This window comes from Tiliqua scincoides, chromosome 7, assembly GCF_035046505.1.
Source record: "Tiliqua scincoides isolate rTilSci1 chromosome 7, rTilSci1.hap2, whole genome shotgun sequence".
Lineage (NCBI taxonomy): Eukaryota > Metazoa > Chordata > Lepidosauria > Squamata > Scincidae > Tiliqua > Tiliqua scincoides.
This window is the reverse complement of record NC_089827.1, coordinates 59,037,186-59,058,110: the sequence shown is the minus strand read 5'-3', so window position 1 is coordinate 59,058,110 and position 20,925 is coordinate 59,037,186. Positions and strand designations below refer to the sequence as shown.

The following is a 20,925-nucleotide window of genomic DNA, read 5'->3' as shown; positions in this document are numbered from 1 at the left end:
GTTCTACTCCACTGACAAATCCATCTGAGAGTTCCCAAAGAGCTGTTCCCCTCGTCAGTTTCCTGATGAAGATCTAACAATCTTGGCCAGATGTCAACCCACTTCATGATTGGTCAGGTTACCTTAACTATCCTAGGATAAGTGAAGGGTAAAGTGTCACATGGTGACCTTTGCAACCTTAAGCATGTTGACATTTTCTTCAAGGCATACAAAACTGAAAGTGATGCAAGCAAAAACAAAGAGCAAGGTGCACTCAGGTCAAAGCAGAGTACCTGATTCAATGATCATCTGTATACCCTTTGACTGTCTTAAAAGTAGCATACACCTGGTGTGCAAAAGTCCTACTCGCACCCCTTTTTATTCTGTTTACATCAAGATACTAAAAATCCATCACACAGTACTGAGTAGGCATCATCAGGTGAACACATCCCTGAAAGTGGAGCAATCAACTTTCTTAAAACAAACAAAACACACACACACACACCACTCAACTTCTTGACTCAGTCTCGAATCTCCCCTTTACCCACTATAATGCTTGGAGTCTTTGCACATGTCAGCATTGCTGCTGACAATCTTTTTATGTTCATCTATGAGAGACAGAAAAATTGTTCTAAGAGCAGTGACAGGCAGAAAGTAGTTTGGGATCTACTGGCAAATCTCAGGGTGCTTTACAATAAATCTGCAAGGTTTCTGACTCCCCGGGGTTCCACACCAGCAGCAAATAAATGGGTTTTCACCCCCAGGCACTGAAAACTAATTCCAGGGCTGAATATATTTGCAGAGGCTCTGTGCTCATCCATTTTTTTAGCTCATCCAGCTACTTTTTTGCTCCTGTCTCCTGTTGGTGAATCTTGGGACTCTTAATAGAGGAAAAAAAAAAAGAGACCCAGAAACTTGAAATCCATGCACTCTTGCCAAACGGAAAGCAGAATGCCACTAGCCTAAAACCAATCTCTTTGTGCAGCAGTGTGAGTACAGTACAATCAGCGCCTGTAGTTGGACCTCCCACATCATCATCATAGCTACAGTTTTGTCAAACACTCTCTAAACCCAGCCATCTTCACTCTTCAGTTCCCATGGTGGCTGACACACACCAATAGGAAGTCTGTTCTCCTCTCTTCCAGTCTCTTGTGCATCTCCATCGCCAAAGGCTTTAAACAGGAGCCCAGCACTTTGTCTGTTCTGGGCATGGGACTTTCTTCCACGCAGGAAGGTTTCAGTTCGAGGAGACGGCCCACAATGCGCTCTCTGTCCCCCCCTCCCACCCTGCTCTGCACCTCACCACTGGGTTAAAATAAATGCAGCCGTAGTGCGCACACAGGGAAGACCCTTCCATTCAAAAAACAAGCCTTGTATCAGATGCTGTTCCATAGGGTGACGTGCTGGAGCTGCTGCCAGGAGTGGAGCCCACCTGTCCACTCCTGTCCTTTGCAACCTGCCCAGGGGGAGCGCACCTGTCCTTTGCAACCCGTGACGCCGGCGGCCTGCGAAGAGTGTCAAGTGCCTGCCTGCTGGCCTGCATCCCCACAGCAGGTCCGTGAAGCGCATCATCACCTACCTGAAGCCCCCTGCATCCTTCCTCCAGGCTGCCCCCCCTTCTGGCACCGCCGCTCCCTGCTGCACGTGCCAGGCTTCTCCCCGGGAAGGCGGCGCCGGAGCATCACAGGGCAGGTGCAAGGATGGGCGGAGCTCCCGCCTGCTCTGCAGGAAAGCCCGCTGGCGGATCCAGCCGCCGTGCAGGGCATCCAGCCCGCCTCCTCCGCTGCCCAGCACCGCCCCCTGCATTGCCCTCCCATAAATGGACCAGCGCCGGCTCCTTCCCTCCCCCGCTCCCTCTCCATCCCTCTCATCCAAGAGGCGAGGCCTCCCCGGGCCAATCAGAATGCCGCAGCAGCCGGGGGCTAACAACCGTTGTCATGACAACCAGGCGAAAGGGCTCTTCAGCGCACGTGGTACCCTTGACCCAGAAGGAGCGGAAGGGAGATGCTCTGCTCTGGATGCGCGCTCGCGAGCGCATCTTGGATTGCGGCAGCGTTGCAAAGGTGGCAACAGAGCTCCACATTTCCCACATCACCGCTGCCACCTTTGACTCCCAGGCCCCAGTAAGTAAGGCTTGCAGCACAAGCCTGTACATGTCTACTCAGAAGTAAGTCCCACTGTGTTCAGTGGGGCTTACTCCCATGAAAGTGCATATAGGATTGCAGCCTTACTGGATTACTTGCTGGAGTAGAAGCTGTCAACGCAGGTCCATGTCGGAATCCACACTCTCGTGTGGCTGCCGTTCATTGTCTGCAACATGATGCGCTTTCTGAGGTGCATTTCCATGTGAGTTGCTCACCACTTCGTGGCACCACCACTAGTTATGTGTAAATACCTTTTCAAAGCCATTTCCGCCCAAATAACTGTAAAGAAACGAGTAACTGAACCACCACAACATGATCCATATTACAGACAGAAAATAGCAGTGAGGCTTAAGATAAAAGGGAGAGTACTTCAGTTGGCCAACTGAAGAAAGTCCCTCCTCTGTCTTCATGACTGAGGTCAACTGTGTACTTCAGTAGCAGAGGGAAGCTGCATGAGGGTGAGTGATCAGGTGGGTAATGGAGAAGTTCGTTGTTGGAAACCTTCAGTCTCGAAAGACTATGGTATCGCGCTCTGGATGGTGGTTCTGGCACAGCGTCTAGTGTGGCTGAAAAGGCCGATTCGGGAGTGACAATCCCTTCCACACTGGGAGCAAGTGTAGTGTGTCCCTGGTCTGTCTCCCTGGCTATGGGCCTTCCTTCTTTGCCTCAGACTGTTGGCCAAGTGTCTCTTCAAACTGGGAAAGGCCATGCTGCACAGCCTGCCTCCAAGCGGGCCACTCAGAGGCCAGGGTTTCCCACCTGTTGAGGTCCACTCCTAAGGCCTTCATATCCCTCTTGCAGATGTCCTTGTATCGCAGCTGTGGTCTACCTGTAGGGCGCTTTCCTTGCACGACTTCTCCATAGAGGAGATCCTTTGGGATCCAGCCATCATCCATTCTCACAACATGACCAAGCCAACGCAGGCGTCTCTGTTTCAGCAGTGCATACATGCTAGGGATTCCAGCTCATTCCAGGACTGTGTTGTTTGGAACTTTGTCCTGCCAGGTGATGCCAAGGATGTGTTGGAGGCAGCGCATGTGGAATGCGTTCACATGCGGTCCAACACAGAAGAAAATTGCCCCTCTGAAGTCTGCAGCAGGCGAGGTCATCCAGGATCGGGTGTAGCAGATGGAACGCTGGGTGCAGCACTACTCTGAGCTATATTCCAGAGAAAATGTAGTCACCGAAGAAGCACTGAATAATATTGAGTGCCTGCCTGTGTTGGAGGAGCTTGACAGTGAACCAACCCTAGAAGAACTTCATGTGGCACTGGACTCCCTTGCCTTTGGCAAGGCACCAGGAAAAGACAGCATCCCTGCTGAAGTCCTAAAGTGCTGCAAAGAGATCATCGTCACTGAGCTGCATGAAATCCTCTGTCTTTGCTGGAGAGAAGTTGGAGTACCTCAAGACATCACGCTGTACAAGAACAAAGGCGACAGGGGTGACTGCAACAACTACCGCGGCATCTCGCTCCTTAGCGTAGTAGGAAAGCTGTTTGCCCGAGTTGCACTAAAGAGGCTCCAGGTACTTGCAGAGAGCGTCTATCCAGAATCGCAGTGCGGATTCCGAGCCAACAGGTCCACCACTGGTATGGTATTCTCCCTTAGACAACTGCAGGAGAAATGCAGGGAATGACAGCCACTCTTTATAGCCTTCATAGATCTCACGAAGGCTTTCGACCTGGTCAGCAGGGACGGCCTCTTCAAGATTCTCCCCAACACCCAGGCTCCTCAGCATCATCAGATCTTTCCACAAGGACATGAAAGGCACTGTTGTCTTCGATGGCTCCACATCAGACCTCTTTGACATCCGAAGCGGAGTGAAGCAGGGCTGTGTTCTTGCACCAACCTTGTTTGGGATTTTCTTCGCTGACCTGCTGAAGCATGCCTTTGGAACTGCAACAGAAGGCATCTATCTCCGGACCAGATCAGATGGAAAGCTCTTCAACCTCTCCAGACTGAGAGCAAAGTCCAAAGTCCAGCTGAAATGTCTGCGTGACTTCCTCTTTGCTGACGATGCAGCTGTCACTACCCACTCTGCCAAAGATCTCTAGCAGCTCATGGATTGTTTTAGCAAAGCCTGCCAAGTTTTTGGACTGAAACTGAATGGAGAAGTAAAGGAGGACATTTTCAATGCTGGAGTTCCTTTTCCTTTCTAGCTTGCTTCCTCCTCAACTTCGCTCCTTGGCCTCCACACATGGGCTCCATGCCCTCCTGGAACAGAAAGAGATTTTATTATCTGCATTTTTTTTGAATAAAAAACAAACAGGTGCCAAATCACGCTGTAATGCTATACATACAATCCATAATATTTGAATTTAAATATATCTTTTGTTTGATTAAACTAACTCAGGGAAGTCACCATTAGACATGTCAAAATGTAATTTGCGTGGAAGTTCAGCTTTGGCTGTAATCCTAACCACACTTTCCTGGGAGTAAGTCCCATTGAACACACTAGGACTTACTTCTGAGTAGACCTGGTTAGGATTGCGCCCAGGTTAAAAAAAAAAAAACATTGTCCATTTGTCCAAATATTGCCCATTGTGGAGATTGCTAACATGGATCAACTGCATAAACTTGTAAAGTGGTTTATGAGAGCTAGCTCCATATATTGTAATCAGTAGCTTCTTTTATCAATCACTGCCCAGAGACTACTGGTACTGTGAGATCAAGGCTTCAAATTCTTAAGAAGAGATACTCTTATAAAGCATCTTGTTTGTGAAGAGAAGTACTAGTGCTCTTTCTTTGGGGTGAGAGTAGGTTTGCAGCTTCTTTGCCCAGAGTCCATAAAAACCTAGTTTGTATTGATTTTTTAAAAATGCTTAAAAGAGTAGCTCTATCAATGCCTATTAGCCATGATAAGTAAATGCAACCTCTGCATCCAAAGGCAGTAGACCTCCTCCAATATGATATACTGGAGGCTTCCCTAAAGCACCTGTCTGGCCATAGTTGTAAAGAGAACACTGGACTACATAGCCACTCAATCACATCCAGCAAAGATATTCTTAATCTGCAGTCAGTTCCAGATGAGATAAATGTGAATGGGGAAGGGAACTGATTGGCTTAGGCCAGGAGCTGGCAACCTTCTCTGCATAAGGGCCAGGCATCAGCGCCATCAATATTAAGAATGCATGTGCATTTGATACGCATGTGCAAACTTCCCAACTAGGTCATATAGCTATGAAAAAGAGATGGGCACAATGCACAGAGATGCATACCCAGACAGAGAATGATGCTCAAAAGAAACTTCTACCTTTGGTCTGCTTATACTGTGTGCCTTACAGAGAGAGAAGTACAGGTCCAGCCTATTTATACACGGATTTGACTCAACATGAATGGCCCCTGCAAATGAGAAAGAATGTGCTGATCCCTGGAGAAGGGGAAAAATGCATCCCTTAAAATCAGTTTTAAAAACTGAACAGTCCAGTCTCCTGAGAGAGAGAGAGAGAGAGAGAGAGAGGGCAGCAGGCTAACAATCCATCAATCCTTCTCTCTCCTGCGGACCCCTCCCTTCCCCCAGCACGTGAAAGAAAGGTGATCATTTTGCATTGGTGAAGGGAGGGGCTGAGTGAAGTGCTGATGGATTGTCTTCTTAATGACTCTTTTCTTAGAGTCAAAAGGTCAGCAAGGCTGTTTTTCAATCACTGGAACAAAGAAACTTTGTTTTTCAAATTGATTTGCTATAGTGCATTTTTTTTAATCCACATGAGTGCTTGAAATGGAACCCACACAAATAATTAGTCTCAACCTCTAAAAACTTGAATTCTTTTATAGGACCACCACAGGCCAAGTGGATTTAACTTTTTGGGGAACTACAGATCATATGATTTTGGGTGGCAGGCGGAATCCAGACCATGGACCCTAAGTTGTCTACCCAGTTTAGGCAGTGTTGTTTCTTCAACTTCCTCTGCTGCTACTTGCCCAAAGTTCATCTTTGTGACTACGGATTGACCCTCTTTATTTGCAGGTTCAGGAGTTATGAATTTGACCCAGCATAGGTCAGGAGTGGCTCACTGTACCTCCTAGATGTGACCAGAAGAGTCTTAGCTTCCCAAAAATGACCATGTGCAACCTCCCCATACCTCAGAAGACCTGCTTGAGCATTCTGAAATGTAGTTCTGGTTTAGCAAAAAACCAGAAGTGTATCTCAGAAGGTTCCAGCAAGCCTTCTGAAGCACTTTCATTTTGAGATGAAGGACCCAATCACACATTACTCTAAATACATAATGAAGCCCAGAAAGAACCCATTAGCTGCAAATGTCAGAAGAGAAAATAAGTGAATCTTGATCTATGTTCAAGACATGGGAGAGTGCAACTATCACATGGGTCACACTTTCAGCAGCACCACTTCCAACACAGCATCACTTCACAGCTCAATAGCTGAGAGGTGCTCTGCAAACTGACACATCAGCAGAAGAAGCACTGCTGAAAGTGTGGCTCATGTGTCTGCCCATCAACTGATAATTATGAATGAATGTGTAATATATATATGAATTTATGCCTTTAAAAAAATGAAAAATGGTGACATATCCCAGCTTCTAAGCTCCGGTTTTGAAGTTCCAGTGCCACTGAGAAGCTGTAGCAGTGGTACGTGAGGTGGTGTCTGGTGGTATACACGAGACCCCCAGACCCTTGCTACCTGGCTGTGAGACCAGCAATGCAATGTGACAAGCAGTGGTAGGAGGCTTGGCTTAGTGGGCAGGCCATGTGCTTTCCATGTGCTCAAATCCACCCTGAGCCTTTTACTGGTATTTGTTGCATCATGTCTGGTCTAGCAATCCAGAAGTAACTGGCAATGACATCATCACCAGTCACTTCCAGTAGTACTTCCAATAAGTGGACCAATGCAAAGTGGTATGGCAGGGGATAAATGTTGAGAAATGCTGCCCTAGGTGAAATGAACTGGCAGTGTTACTGGCATCAGGGTCTCCATAAAAGGCCCACCTTGCTGATTCCTAGTGGTGGCTGTTCTCTTATCTGGATGGGTGCAATCCTAACCCCTTATGTCAGTGCTTTCCAGCACTGACATAAGGGCAATGCAGCTCTGAGGGAAGGAAACAAACGTTCCCTTACTTTGAGGAGGCCTCTGTGAGTGACACCCAACTGCAGGATGCAGCACATGTCCCATTGGCACCGCTACACCAGTACTGGAAAGCACTGACATAAGGGGTTAGGATTGCGCCCGATGTCACATATTGTGAAAGTATGCCTAAATGTAATATTGGGAAACATATAACAAATTAGGGCCCAATCCTATCCAATTTTCCAGTGCTAGTGCAGCTGTGCCAATGGGGCATGCACTGCGTCCTGTGGTGGGGCAGCAATCACAGAGGCCTCCTCAAAGTATGGGAACATTTGTTCCCTTACTTCGAGGCGGCATTACGGTTGCACCTGTGCTAGAAAGTTGGATAGGATTGGGCCCTAATGTTGCAAGGTCAAAAGCAAAGTCCAAAAGCAAACTCAGTAGGCAAGAGTGGTGATCGTCTGCAAGCTTTATTTCGTTGCCAGCAACAGGCTTCTCAGGGACTCCTTGTCCAAAGCGAAGAGAGCAATGAGAGCCATGTGGGAGCTCTCAGAGCCCTCAGAGAGAGCAATTTTCCAGTCTGAACCTCTTGCTTATATTTCATTCTGGCTCCTTTGTTTGAGGAGTCTTACACTTCTCATTGGCTGGTGTGTGACATCAGAGATGGGGCTTTCTCAGGATTAGCTAGAGATAACTTTGCAAGCATTTGATTGGTTGGTTTCAAGTTACAGATTCCAAAAAGGCAAAAATGTACATTGAGACATATATATCTTAAAGATTTCAAAAGCCAGTAGGTGGTACTCTTTACTCAATTATTACAGAATTGGGTTTTTTGGTATGTCTTGTGCTTATCTTTGACCTTGGCAGAGCCACCAGTGCTAACACTCTAAATTCCTTTCTTTGTTCTTCCCAGACACCATGGGGCTCTGTGCCAATATTATCTAAATCAAGTCCTCTGGCTTGCCTCTATTCCTTGTGTGATTCCATATGTGATCTGTTACCTTTTGAGATGTATAGTGGTGTAAACATATATTTAATACAAGACAAACTAAACTCTTATCGTACAAAAGGATTTTAAGAGACCTTTCTCATTCATTTTAACTAAATCCAGCCCCTTCTATCAGCTTTTAAGCTCAGACAGAGGCTCCAATGATGTTTTGTTAATCAGGGGACTTTCCCATAGACAACCTTGTTATATTGTTCCTGTCTAGCTGTCTCTGCAGGTGTTTGTATAGAAAATTCTATTTCCATCTGCCAAACAAGATAAAAAGTTGCATATGCTAAGACTTCCCCATCAAATGTTTCAAACTTGTGTATAACTTTTCAATTATCTATCTTCTAAGGCCAAGATAGATAACATTGCCCTTGCCTTTTGTTGCAAAGCCTGTTGTTCTGCCCATATGCTGTTGCAAATCTCTGTGGGATGCTTACTCCCTTGTTCACATTCTAAAAGTATCAGTGCAAGGCTCCGAGTCCTTCAAGGTCTTACAGAGAAGTCTTATCTGTGAGATGTTGTTTTTCCCACATTCCAGAATCTTCCTGTGAGTTGTCTCCCTGTCAGACCCTTGGTTTGGCTAGAAATAGCTTTTTTAACCTTTTTATGTATTTTAATGCTTTTACTAAACTTTCAAACTCATTTTAATGTTATGATATCCCATATATGTGTTAGTTACACTCTAGAGAGTATAGTTATTAAATATTGAAGCATGCATGCAAACATTGGCACTTCTATGATGCTTTCGTATGTTGCTTTGGTATAATAGCTCTAAACAGCTCTCCAGTGTTTAACTTATGTATGTACAAGACTGTTTTCTGATTTAAAGAGAAGCCTAAAGGAATAATGTTCTAAAAATCCAAAAATGTCTTCTTTCCTTGTGTTTTCATCTGTCCACTTGTTTTACATAGAAGCAAACAGGCAGTGAGCTAAAAATGGAATTTCCCCCCTAAATACAAGCAGTGAATTGTTCTCTTATCTGGCTGCTCTGAGATACTCTGAGCTATCTCTTTGCCAGGCAATTTGCCAATTTTAGCAAACCTGTCTCCTGCAACTTCAGCAAAAGCTGTCTTGCTTTTTTCAGGCCTTCTCCATACAAAGAGAGCAAAATCGATTTAAGCTTGTTTGTGAGCATGCTATGAACATTTTTTCCTATTTCTTAAACTAATAATTTGTTTAATTGCCTTAAGCTAATAATTTGTTTATGAACATGCTAAGCACTATTAACATAAGTAAACATTTGGTTTGTTAGCATAAGTGGCTTTCATGGCCTTGCATCACTTAGTGATCAATAGCTGGGACTTGTAACCTAAATTGCAAAGTTGATTCAGGCTATAGTTCTCACGTTTTATAAAGAGAACAAGGTGAGAAATAGAGGTTGAAAGATGAGAAAGAAAATGTTCTCTTTTTAGTGGGTTGACCTTGAAGATTTGAAAACGTTACATTTGTGCTAAGTTCTCATTCCATTTTCAAATGGCAGCCCAAGATTATTTAACACTTTATTTTTTATTCCCAGACCTTTAGAACATGGACTCAGTTCTCAGAAATTCTGACAGGGAACATAAATATTTTTAGAATTCTTCTGCTTCACCAGTAATTTGTCCAGTGTTGGCGACGAGCTGAGCTGTCAGCTTTTGTTATGATCAAAAAAACAATGATGTCATTAATACACACACTCACACCCCTTGTGCTGCCTGTGCTGTACAGTGTTTCGAAAGAGGAAAGCAGAGGAAGTGATGAAATGATGTTTCTGCGTATTGCTATCCATATTTTGCATTAGAATGTGACACCACTGTGAAGCCTTCTCTTCCTTCCTCAGTAGAACAGACTGAACAAAAACACATTCAAGCCCATAAAGAACAAGCTGATCACATGTTCTCCACAGTCAAACTGCAGCTCTTCTGAGCTATCGGTCAAGCAGCGAAGGATGCAGCAAATGAAACAGATTTGTTTGTCCTTGAAGCCCTGAAGGTTGACTGGCTCTTGCCAATACATTTTCCCCCAGCTTTGATGCTCATTAACTGTTAGCACCTACTTACAGAAGGTAGCTGCAACATAAACACTAATATAACAGCCAAATAAAGCTCATCAGACCTAGGAAGGAGAAACAAACACAAAAGGTTGGTGTAGGGGTCGCATTTTACAGTTTATTTTTCCCCCCAAAATTGTTAGTAATTTTGCCCTTGCAGCAGCACCATATGGAAACATATATAAGAACATAAGAACATAAGAACAGCCCCACTGGATCAGGCCATAGGCCCATCTAGTCCAGCTTCCTATATCTCACAGCGGCCCACCAAATGCCCCAGGGAGCACACCAGATAACAAGAGACCTCATCCTGGTGCCCTCCCCTACATCTGGCATTCTGACTTAACCCATTCCTAAAATCAGGAGGTTGCGCATACACATCATGGCTTGTACCCCATAATGGATTTTTCCTCCAGAAACTCATCCAATCCCCTTTTAAAGGCGTCTAGGCTAGACGCCAACACCACATCCTGTGGCAAGGAGTTCCACAGACCGACCACACGCTGAGTAAAGAAATATTTTCTTTTGTCTGTCCTAACCCGCCCAACACTCAATTTTAGTGGATGTCCCCTGGTTCTGGTATTATGTGAGAGTGTAAAGAGCATCTCCCTATCCACTCTGTCCATCCCATGCATAATTTTGTATGTCTCAATCATGTCCCCCCTCAAGCGTCTCTTTTCTAGGCTGAAGAGGCCCAAACGCCGTAGCCTTTCCTCATAAGGAAGGTGCCCCAGCCCCGTAATCATCTTAGTCGCTCTCTTTTGCACCTTTTCCATTTCCACTATGTCTTTTTTGAGATGCGGCGACCAGAACTGGACACAATACTCCAGGTGTGGCCTTACCATCGATTTGTACAACGGCATTATAATACTAACCGTTTTGTTCTCAATACCCTTCCTAATGATCCCAAGCATAGAATTGGCCTTCTTCACTGCCGCCGCACATTGGGTCGACACTTTCATCGACCTGTCCACCACCACCCCAAGATCTCTCTCCTGATCTGTCACAGACAGCTCAGAACCCATCAGCCTGTATCTAAAGTTTTGATTTTTTGCCCCAATGTGCATGACTTTACACTTACTGACATTGAAGCGCATCTGCCATTTTGCTGCCCATTCTGCCAGTCTGGAGAGATCCTTCTGGAGCTCCTCACAATCACTTCTGGTCTTTACCACTCGGAAAAGTTTGGCGTCGTCTGCAAACTTAGCCACTTCACTGCTCAACCCTGTCTCCAGGTCATTTATGAAGAGGTTGAAAAGCACCGGTCCCAGGACAGATCCTTGGGGCACACCGCTTTTCACCTCTCTCCATTGTGAAAATTGCCCATTGACACCCACTCTCTGCTTCCTGGCCTCCAACCAGTTCTCAATCCACGAGAGGACCTGTCCTCTAATTCCCTGACTGTGGAGTTTTTTCAGTAGCCTTTGGTGAGGGACCGTGTCAAACGCCTTCTGAAAGTCCAGATATATAATGTTCACGGGTTCTCCCGCATCCACATGCCTGTTGACCTTTTCAAAGAATTCTATAAGGTTTGTGAGGCAAGACTTACCCTTACAGAAGCCATGCTGACTCTCCCTCAGCAAGGCCTGTTCGTCTATGTGTTCGTCTATATGTATTCCAAGGAGCAGGCACATCTCAGGTTTGGACCCATGGTTGTCCACGCATGGAGGCTGCACTCTTCCATCTTGCTGTTACTTTGTATGTAAACACTTTGTTCCTGGTGCATGTGTGTGTGTATGTATGTATGTATGCATGCATGAATGTATGTATATGTAAGCTTACTTTGTATGTAAGCACTGTATTCCTTCCTTTCTAAGGAGGAGGGTCTATAGGTTGCTAAATGCTCCATGAAGTGCTTTTCACCTTGGCTAAATGGTTAAAGAGCTGCAGACCAGTCCAGTCTCCTTTTGTTTTGCATCTGCCATGAGTGTCAGGCAAGTCATGCAAAAAGCGGGTTCAGCTTTCCCCTTATATGAGGCTGGTTGTGTGAGTGCCTGGCATAGTGCATTGACATCCTGGGGGTGTCTCCCCATCACCATGTGTTGACTCCTCCCTCCATGTCAGGCCATGTAAAACTATCATTGGGATAATACCACATGATTGACGCAGTCTTTTGCTGTTGGATGCTGAAGAAGTTGCCTGCAAGGTTGTGCCTTTGTGGATCTGTTTGGGCTCTAGTTCTTCCCACCCTATTTGTGCCGAACTGGTTTACGACTTGTCAGACATTACTCCAACTTTACGACAACATAGCAGGGATACACATAACTTTTCTGGCTTGTGGAAAGCAAGACCCAATAGCTGTGCACTGCTATGTGCTTGGATCCTAGATATAAAACCATTTATTCCAATGGGGGCACCAGAAAGAGCTGTTTCCTAGCTGTTGTTCTCTTATTCCATAAGAAACGCATACGGTTTTCAAAGAACAAGGTGGCTGCTCCTTCCTACTAGCTCACATGCAATGCTTTTAGCTGCATGCGCCTCATCTTCCCCCTCAAGAGGAGGAAAAGCAGAAGAGCGAGCTAAGTAGGTCAGCCAGAAAGCACAGCAGCCTCCTCTCGCTGGCTCTCCCCAGCGTCCTCCCCCATCCTCACACAAGAGCAAAATCAATGAATTCTGCTTATGGCAGAACTATTTATCACAGCCTCATCCAATGCTGCTTCTAAAGGCTGAGCAGCTGTGCAGAGGTGCAACTAGGGTGGGGCCTGAGGCAGGGATGTTGGGTAGGTGGGGAGGCAGGTGAGGCAGAGCCTCCCCACTGGAGTCCTTTGAAAAGTGCCACCGCTGTGTGAGGCACCCAGGCACCCACCACCCATGCGCTCTGCTCTCTCTCCCTCCCCGCTCTGAGCACGGGAGGTGGCTGCTTGGGTGCCTCTCGGTGGTGGGGCCTTCCAAAGGACTCTGGTGGGGAGGCTCTGCCTCACCTGCCTCCTCACCACGCACAATCTTGACCTGGGGGGCACCCGCCTCAGGCGCTACCCAAGGAGGGCAATACAAGCAAGGCAGGCCTTCTGGGTACTCCCCGGAGGGGGAGGCGCTGGTGGGCTCACGCCCCGCCTTCCTTGTCCCGTGGAGGCTCCCTACCACCCCAGAGCGTGAGGCAGTGACGTCACCACTGCCTCCCAAAGGCGTCACGCGGCCACAGAACAGCAGCACCACCAACCGCCTCTTCCCCGTTCTTCCCCAGTCGGGCTGCGGCTGCGCAGTAGTGAGAGCCACGCACCCCCGTCTGTCATGGGGAGGCCACGTCCCCAAGCCCGCCCTACGCTGTGACGTAGGCGCGTTAACGCCGTGACGACGCTCCGCGGGCGGCAGTTTGAACTGTTGAACCAGCCCTGTGAGGATGTCGACGTTGACGGCCTTCGGCAAGCTGCCGACACTGAACTCCGCCACCATCTTGGTACGCGTCGGCGGGCGGGTAAAGGACAGCCGGGGCCAAGTAGCGCCCTGGTTGGCTCCGGAGCCGCGTTTCTGGATGGCTGCGGGCCCCTTTAACGTGGAATAGGGGAGCCCCCGCGTCGGCCAATCAGCACGAAGTTGTCTATTTTGACCCGCCTTCACGCTGCTCCTATTAGTGGTCTATTTTGTCCATCACGCCTTGTTAACCCTTTGTCTGCCTTTCTAAAACCATTTCTGCCCAACGTTGCATATACGCAACAGGGATCAAATGTGCACATCTCTTGGCCGGGCAGGAATGGGTTAAGTGGGGCTGACTGAAGCCTCAGAGCTGCTCTTCTGTGGCAAGGCTCAGCTCCTGAGCATAGGGAATACGTGCCTCTGAGTACATGCAGAGTTTTTTTTAACTTGACGCACATTAAGTTAAAGCACAGGGGAAAGCTGGTTGTGTCAAGTTAAAAAGAACTCTGCACATGCTCAGAGGCACTCGCTGCACATCCATGGATCTGTGCTTGGTTCAGATCTACAAAAATTGAGCACTGTTGCCCTGGCTGTGATGGTGGGAGAATCAGCATCTACTAAAATTCTCCCTTCCAGCCACATGTCAAACCTACGGCAGCCCATATTTAGTGTGGAATACAGTAAGTCAGTGGTTCTCAAAACTTTCTAGCAGCAGGGCCCACATTTTTGGAATGAAAATCTGTTGGGACCCACCAAAAGTTATGTCATTAACCTGGAAGTGATGTCATGGCCAGAAGTGACATCATCAAACAGGAACTTATCATCCCCCAGCATCAAATCAATCAATCAAGTAAGTAAGTTAAAAGTTTACAATAAAAAATTTAAGGAAGAACCTTCCGAACCCTCCCAAGCAGTTGCTGATCTGTTTTTAAAAAATTCCTCAAACATACCAAAGACTGCAATCCTATTCACACTTACCTGGGAGTCAGCCCCATTGACTACCATTGTTAAAAACATAGACATGATAGACTGTTAAAAGTAAGGATCTGTAACATTTCCCCAAATGCAGTCACATACCATGGAAGCATTAAGACTAATATGCTAAAAATAAAATACATTGAAATGAATGGGAACCCACCTGAAATTGGCTCATGACCCACCCACAGTTTGAGAGTTTGAGTTTGAAAACCTTTATTGGCATAAAACACAGTTTGAGAAATGACTCAGGAATTTAAATCCAGTGTGGAATACAGGCCAGTGGCAGAGCGAGGGGCTGCACTTGGTAAAAGTGGGGACGAGGAAGCACCACTTTTTATTAAGTCAGAGAAAGTGAATGTCTGGAAATTGTTTTGAGTTCATAATCATTACCTGTTTTGTCTTTTCAGTGACTGGTATAACTAATCTTTTTTTAACAGTTGGTGGGAACAAATGAAGTCTTCCAACAGCAACTGGCAGAGACAATTCTTACAGAGAAACAAGATTTAAAAGTAAATATGTAAGTGGTGAGACAAACAAAGGTTTATTCTCTTTTGGTTTAAATTTGGAAACTTTAAGGGAAATTTTATAAACCCAGCAATGGATAATGGCTTTGGTTTTATTGTTGCTTGGCACTATTCCCCAAGGAAAAGTGGTGTTGAATGGGAAGTGGTAAATATTGTTTTCTATCCAGGAAATGGAAGATTACCCCTAAAAGCACAGAACTACAAATATTGTCAAGGGTCCAATACTGCAGCATTCAGCAAATGGGATATAGCCAATAACTATCTTTTTAAGTTATTCAGACTTGAAATATAGCAATTTAAAGCTGGGAAATAGGCTTGATCTTTACTGCATTCCAGTTAATATTCTGTGTTGCTTGCTGCTTATTTGCCTGCTTGGAGTGATTTAGTAAAACACATAAGTGTGAACGTTTTTTGTTATCTTCCCATAAAACTGCTTTAGGTTAAATTCACTCAAATAGTTCCTTTATTGTGTCTCAATATGCACCTTGGTCTGTCTTGACAGCCACTTGACAACGTCTCTCCCTTTACCTGCGGAGAGAGATCACATTCGACCTCGGATTGACCTGATTGTTTTTATGATTAATCTGCAAAGCAAACTCAGGTATGTGCAGAAAGGGTAACTGTGTGGGAATGGGAGACTTGTTATGCTTAAGTTTATGCTAGTGTGGCCAAGGTATTGAGTTTGGATGTGGAAAACCCAGGTTCAGATGCCTGTGTAGCCTTGAAACTCATTGGAGAGTCTTGGCCAACGTTTTGCCTTTTAGCCTAACTACTTGGATGAAGAGACTATTAGGATAAACTGAAACAATCTAGTTTTAAACTACTCTAACTTGGAATAAATGTAGGATACAAATGTAATAAATAATAACCTGATAGCCTGGGCTATGGTATGATCCTTCTTGCAGTAACTACATGTTTTCTGAAAGATCCTGTCATTTACCCTTATATCATACAAGACCACGTTTTATGACACTTTAATCAAATTTGTTCTGGCAGCTGAGGACTAAAGTAGCTTTCAAAATGATTTTTCCTAAGATTTGGAACTTGAGAAATTTGTTTCAGGATAAATCAAAAGCAGTACAAAATAGTACATTTCATTTCCCACTGTATAATACCCTTCAGCCTGTGTTTTTATAATGAAAATAAAAATGTTGTAGACTGAGGATGATTCTTCTGGACTATACCACATATTCACTGAAATGAAATGAATTGTACAGAGCTGAAAGGAGTTTTCTTTTTCTATTCAGAATTTCAAAAAGATTGCTTTTCCTTTTTCTTATTTTTCTCTCCTTTTAGATACATCAGATTTTCTTTGTAATGGTTTTGAAAACAGATAACTTGGAGCCCAATCCTGAGCTCTTTAGGGCTGGGGTAGGAGGGGAGCAGGAGGTGGGAGGGGGCGAGGTAGGGTGGGAGGGAAGGCATTCTGGGGATTGGTGGAGCTCTGCTCTACTGGATCCTGAACTCCGTTTTGGGCCAGAAGGTCCAACACAGAGTCTCTCAACTCTGCACCCGCAAAATAACCAGTGCAGACTTGAGAAGCCCCATTGTGGGGCTTGGGGCTTTTCCCTGGGAAAGGGAAGGAAACAAGTCCCCTTCCCCCAAGGATACTTCTTAGGCATCCCTGCAACTGGAGGCACTGCCGCCTTTAGGATTGGGCTGTGTGTTTGTGATTATTTTATTCTGTTTGTATGGTGTGCTTTTTTTCTCACAGACAAAAAACCATTTTAAAAATTGTAATAAAGGATTTTAAAAAGAGCCTTTGGACTTGCGTATTTAATTGAATGGTAGCTGAATTTGCAGTTTCTAATGCCTTAATACATTTAAGTACGTGTTCATTGAGCAATATTCTCTTGCTGTGTATATTTTCCTCTTAGTATTTGGTAGAGTGATATAGATAGTATGAGTCTCGTAACTATTCCCAGGAGCTTTGCTTTGAGTGATTTTTAACTAATTGTGCACTGTGCTTTCCCACCAGTTTCACAAATATTGAAGCTTCCCTGCTGCATGTAGATGCCAACTTTTTCCTTGGAAAAGTGTGTTTCCTGGCCACAGGTGGTATGTATGAGACATCGTTCTTGTTCCAAACTTTGAGAGGTTTTTCTGAAGTTGCTTACTGCCTTTGATAATTTTTTTTAGTAGTTTGATTCTGCAGTAGGTGCTTTGCCTCAAATGTTGTCTCAAACCAATCACAGCTGTTGACCATTTTTCTCTATATAATTTACATGCTCTTTTGGACAGTCCTAAAGATGGTGGTGCCAAAGCATTCTTTGACTCTATGCCAGCTGCCAGAGGTTTCCTTAGGATAGGGGACTTTCGTCCCCTTCCCCCAAGGAAATCCTGAAGCCCCGCAGTGGGGCTTCTCAAGTCTGCACCAGCTATTTTGCCTGCACAGACTTGAGAGATTCTGTGTCAGGCCTTTCGGCCTGACACAGAGTTCAAGGTCCAATGGAGCTACTCCTGATCTTGCTCCCTTCTGCCCTGGTTCCTCGTTCCATCCCCGAGGCCCTCACTGCCAACTGGAGCTTTTACCTATCTCCAGGCAGCATCCGTCGGGTGCTGGGCTGAACTGGTGCTATCTTGGTGCAGGGTGTCACCTCCATGCCTTACAGCACATTTGTGACACCCAGTGCCAGTGGTACACTCATACCACGTGCACTAAAGTGCTCAGGATTGGGCTCTAAGTTTGTTTAGGGTTGATTTGTAACCATATATTTGTCTTGTTTGATAGTACCTGGATGTGTTGTGTTAAACAGAACAGATTAAAAATTCTAAGCAGTACTCATTGACTGGCCATAAAAAGATAGCTATTGGATGGAAGTTATAGAAAGTTTGGCTTATAAAATGCACATAGAAAATGACTGATATTGGAATGCAAACTGAAAATAAGCAAAAATATAATTAATTATATAAACCCTACAAAAGAATGTTGTCTTATTCAGAAGACAAAAATAAATAATAGAATGAAAAATATCTTGCCGTCTTTCTGATTTTCTCATTTTATAGCTGGTAGAATGAATCGAATCAATGTGGAGATGAATGCTATTTTGAAGTTGGCAGATCTTTACTGCAGCCCTGTCCTATTCTGCGAGTTGGAAGTAAGTGTCCTTGGCTTTTTAACTAACTGTATTGTTAGGTTACCAAACCTCCTATCTCGCCCATTGCAAGCCTGATATGTTGGGATGGTTTAGAGAACAAATACTGTGTCCTGCTGTTCTCAATTACTCTAACTATTGGCGCCATAGCACATGACACAGAGATCACTGTTTGGAACAACTTGCGAATAACAAGCAAAGATGATGAAAAGCTCCCTGTTGGCTGCCCCATTGACTGTAAATAGTGGATGCTCTTTAAAGTCAATTCATGTATGTTGCTTCCTGCTTCCCCAAATGACGTTTGTGTTTGAAAATTTGGTCTCAAAGATGGACATGTTTGCAGTCAGCATTTTCAAAGGGGACTATATGGCTCCCACCTCCTTGTTTTAGCAAAGAAGAATGCAGGTTCGGAACTCTCCACTTTCCCCAGAACTGAAACATGTTTGAGTTATTGTGGAGAGAGTGCTCTGTATTCATGTTGTAGTGCAACTGCTTTCTGCTTCTGCCACATCTGGGCCTGGATTCCATTAGGGATAGGATGGTTGGTTCTGTCTTTTTTACTGTTGCTTCTGCCTCGGCATCAGCTAATTTTCCTGTATTTTCCCCCCTTTTAGGCTAATAGATCTTTGTATCCCTCTTTTTTTTCCAGTGCGAAAAGATCAGAATTACCACAGCTCAGCGGCTGCTCCGGATGCTACAAATATGTGCTGGTCATGTGTCAGGGTTTTCTGCCCTCTCTTTTAGTTCCTTAATGAAAAGCTCCATTGATGACTCCAGCTTCATGGCATGAAAAGCTTCTTTTAAAAAAATTTTCTATCGATGGTTTCTGGAAGAACTGAAAACTCTTAGTTTTCTACAAGTTTTCCATCAGTTTCTGTGTGTATGTGTTTTTTTCAGATTATTTTCTAAAGGAGACAGGAACATTAGGCATGGAAATCGGTAGTTTCAGAACAGTCTAATTAGCCCGAGACTTTAAAACCCATTTATGTTCACTAGACAGTCATCTTGGCTATCCTATGTATGTTTGGCCTAATAGTAGGGCCTCTAGTATCTTGTATTTAGGAACATAAACCTTTGGTACATAATAAGCAGGCCAAATGGCCAGCAGATAGCCCAGCATAAGGCAGGTAAGTATTAATCTATGCAGTGTTCCCAGGCTAATTAAGAGGGAAAACCATAAGATCCCATAATGAAGCTGCTACTTTGCAGCTGCATTTTATGTGAAAAAGATTGTCACTGGGTTTTGTAGCACCAATCTAAGGAGGAAGTCTCTCTCTGATGTGCATGCCAAGCTATGCTTGAAAGTCTATTGGACTAAAAAAAAAATAATTATTTTTTTAAAGCAGAGACTTAATGACAAGCCAGGCAAACTGAAGGCAATTCAGTCAATTTCTATATCGTTAAGGACCTTACTGAATATTTTAATTTTAATAATAACAAACAAATGCTTCAATCTTTCATCTCCCATCTGTCCTCCAGCACGATGCTTCTTTTACTTCTAAAAATTATGGTAATAAATGATCATCAAAAAATATAAGGTGGCCAAACTTGCTCTCAGTGCAGTTTGGTCCTGAGTTTCTCCAGGACGCCTGGTGCTCTGCAGACCTGTGCATCTCGGAATCATATGGGTGACACATCCCATCCAGTCACAGTGCAAGGATTGGCGTAGAATCAGTCTGGTAAGACGTCCAGAAGGTCCACGCCGGTAAATTGATAGCCAAGGGATACAAAAACGAAGTCTTGGATCAACCATAAATGAGACCAGGCGGTGGACACCACGTTGGAAGCTTCTCCTCTGCATTATCCTCAAAAGCAATCTGCGCCCTCTTGGCATGGCTTAGTTGGTTCTTGGCTGTCAAGACCGGAGAGGTGGCAGGCACAAGATGAGGTCAGGGCAAAGCAGAGGGAGACAGCAGAGTTGCAAGGGTGATGGATGTGGCACACACGACGGCAGAGCCAGGATGGCTAACAGCCATAACGACTGCCCTTTTATGAGCAGGGGCCCGCGTTCCAAGGGCTCTGATTGCCTGTCCCTGCTGGTGCTGGGGCAGGAGGCCAAGGCATGAGCCCGGCCCGGCTGCTGCTACCTTATTAAATGGATACACACTCATACCAGATTTTTAATTGTCAAGTATACTTGTTGCTTGTGCTGTTTAAAATTGTTTCTGCAGAACCAAATTATTTGCAAAACAGCTCAACTTGCTCCTAGTATCATTGCAGTTGAATGGAGAACCAAGAGACATATTTTAATTTATGATGACCTAGAATGAGTCCAAAGAAACTGCAAATGGCATGGACGCTCTTCTTAGGGCAATTGTATATTGATAAATTACTGTATTTTCAAGAGCTCTGCAGATAGGAAAGTTAAGCTCTTCTTGAAAAAAGAGAACCAGTGGAAAGTAACAGTTGCTATCTATAGTCCAAGGATCTGGAGTTGTGTGTTGCATTATCTTCAGTGGCAGAATATTTCAAAGTTCTTGTTATTGAATGAGGTTATGTATACAACCTCTGCTTACAGTTTTTCTCTTGCTGCTCTGTGTGAGGGAAAGAAATGGTAGGCAGACGTGTTCTCCATGAACCTGCAAATCTCAAAAAATATTTTAAGTTGTAGTTTAAACTAAAATAATTAAATAAACTGATTCAGACTACTTTGTGCTTACCTTTTCATTTTGATAATCTCATTCTTGAGATGAAAAAATAACTTAAGAAAAACAAGGGCTCTTCCAAATGTGATCAGATTTCCTACAAGCCAGTACTCATTTTATGTAGGACATTCTCCTAGGACTCCTGGAGAAGCATTTCAACC

At 44.7% G+C, this 20,925-nt stretch overlaps 1 protein-coding gene across 1 annotated transcript; it reads left to right on the top strand.

Annotated features, from left to right (window-relative positions):
• Positions 1-13,466: 13,466 nt before the first annotated feature.
• CENPM (centromere protein M) lies at positions 13,467-20,627 on the top strand. The gene is made up of 6 exons (XM_066634095.1): positions 13,467-13,565; positions 14,938-15,017; positions 15,527-15,625; positions 17,003-17,082; positions 18,031-18,122; positions 18,769-20,627. Exons 1-6 carry the CDS (start codon positions 13,509-13,511, stop codon positions 18,907-18,909), a joined length of 549 nt encoding a protein of 182 aa, XP_066490192.1. The 5' UTR covers positions 13,467-13,508; the 3' UTR covers positions 18,910-20,627.
• The last annotated feature ends 298 nt before the right edge of the window (positions 20,628-20,925 follow it).

Coding starts and splice junctions, on each gene's coding strand:
- CENPM (XM_066634095.1), top strand. CDS start 13,509: ATGTCGACGTTGACGGCCTTCGGCAAGCTGCCGACACTGAACTCCGCC. Junction 15,018..15,526: donor CAAGATTTAAAAGTAAATAT/GTAAGTGGTGAG, acceptor CTGTCTTGACAG/CCACTTGACAACGTCTCTCC. Junction 17,083..18,030: donor GTGTTTCCTGGCCACAGGTG/GTATGTATGAGA, acceptor CTCATTTTATAG/CTGGTAGAATGAATCGAATC.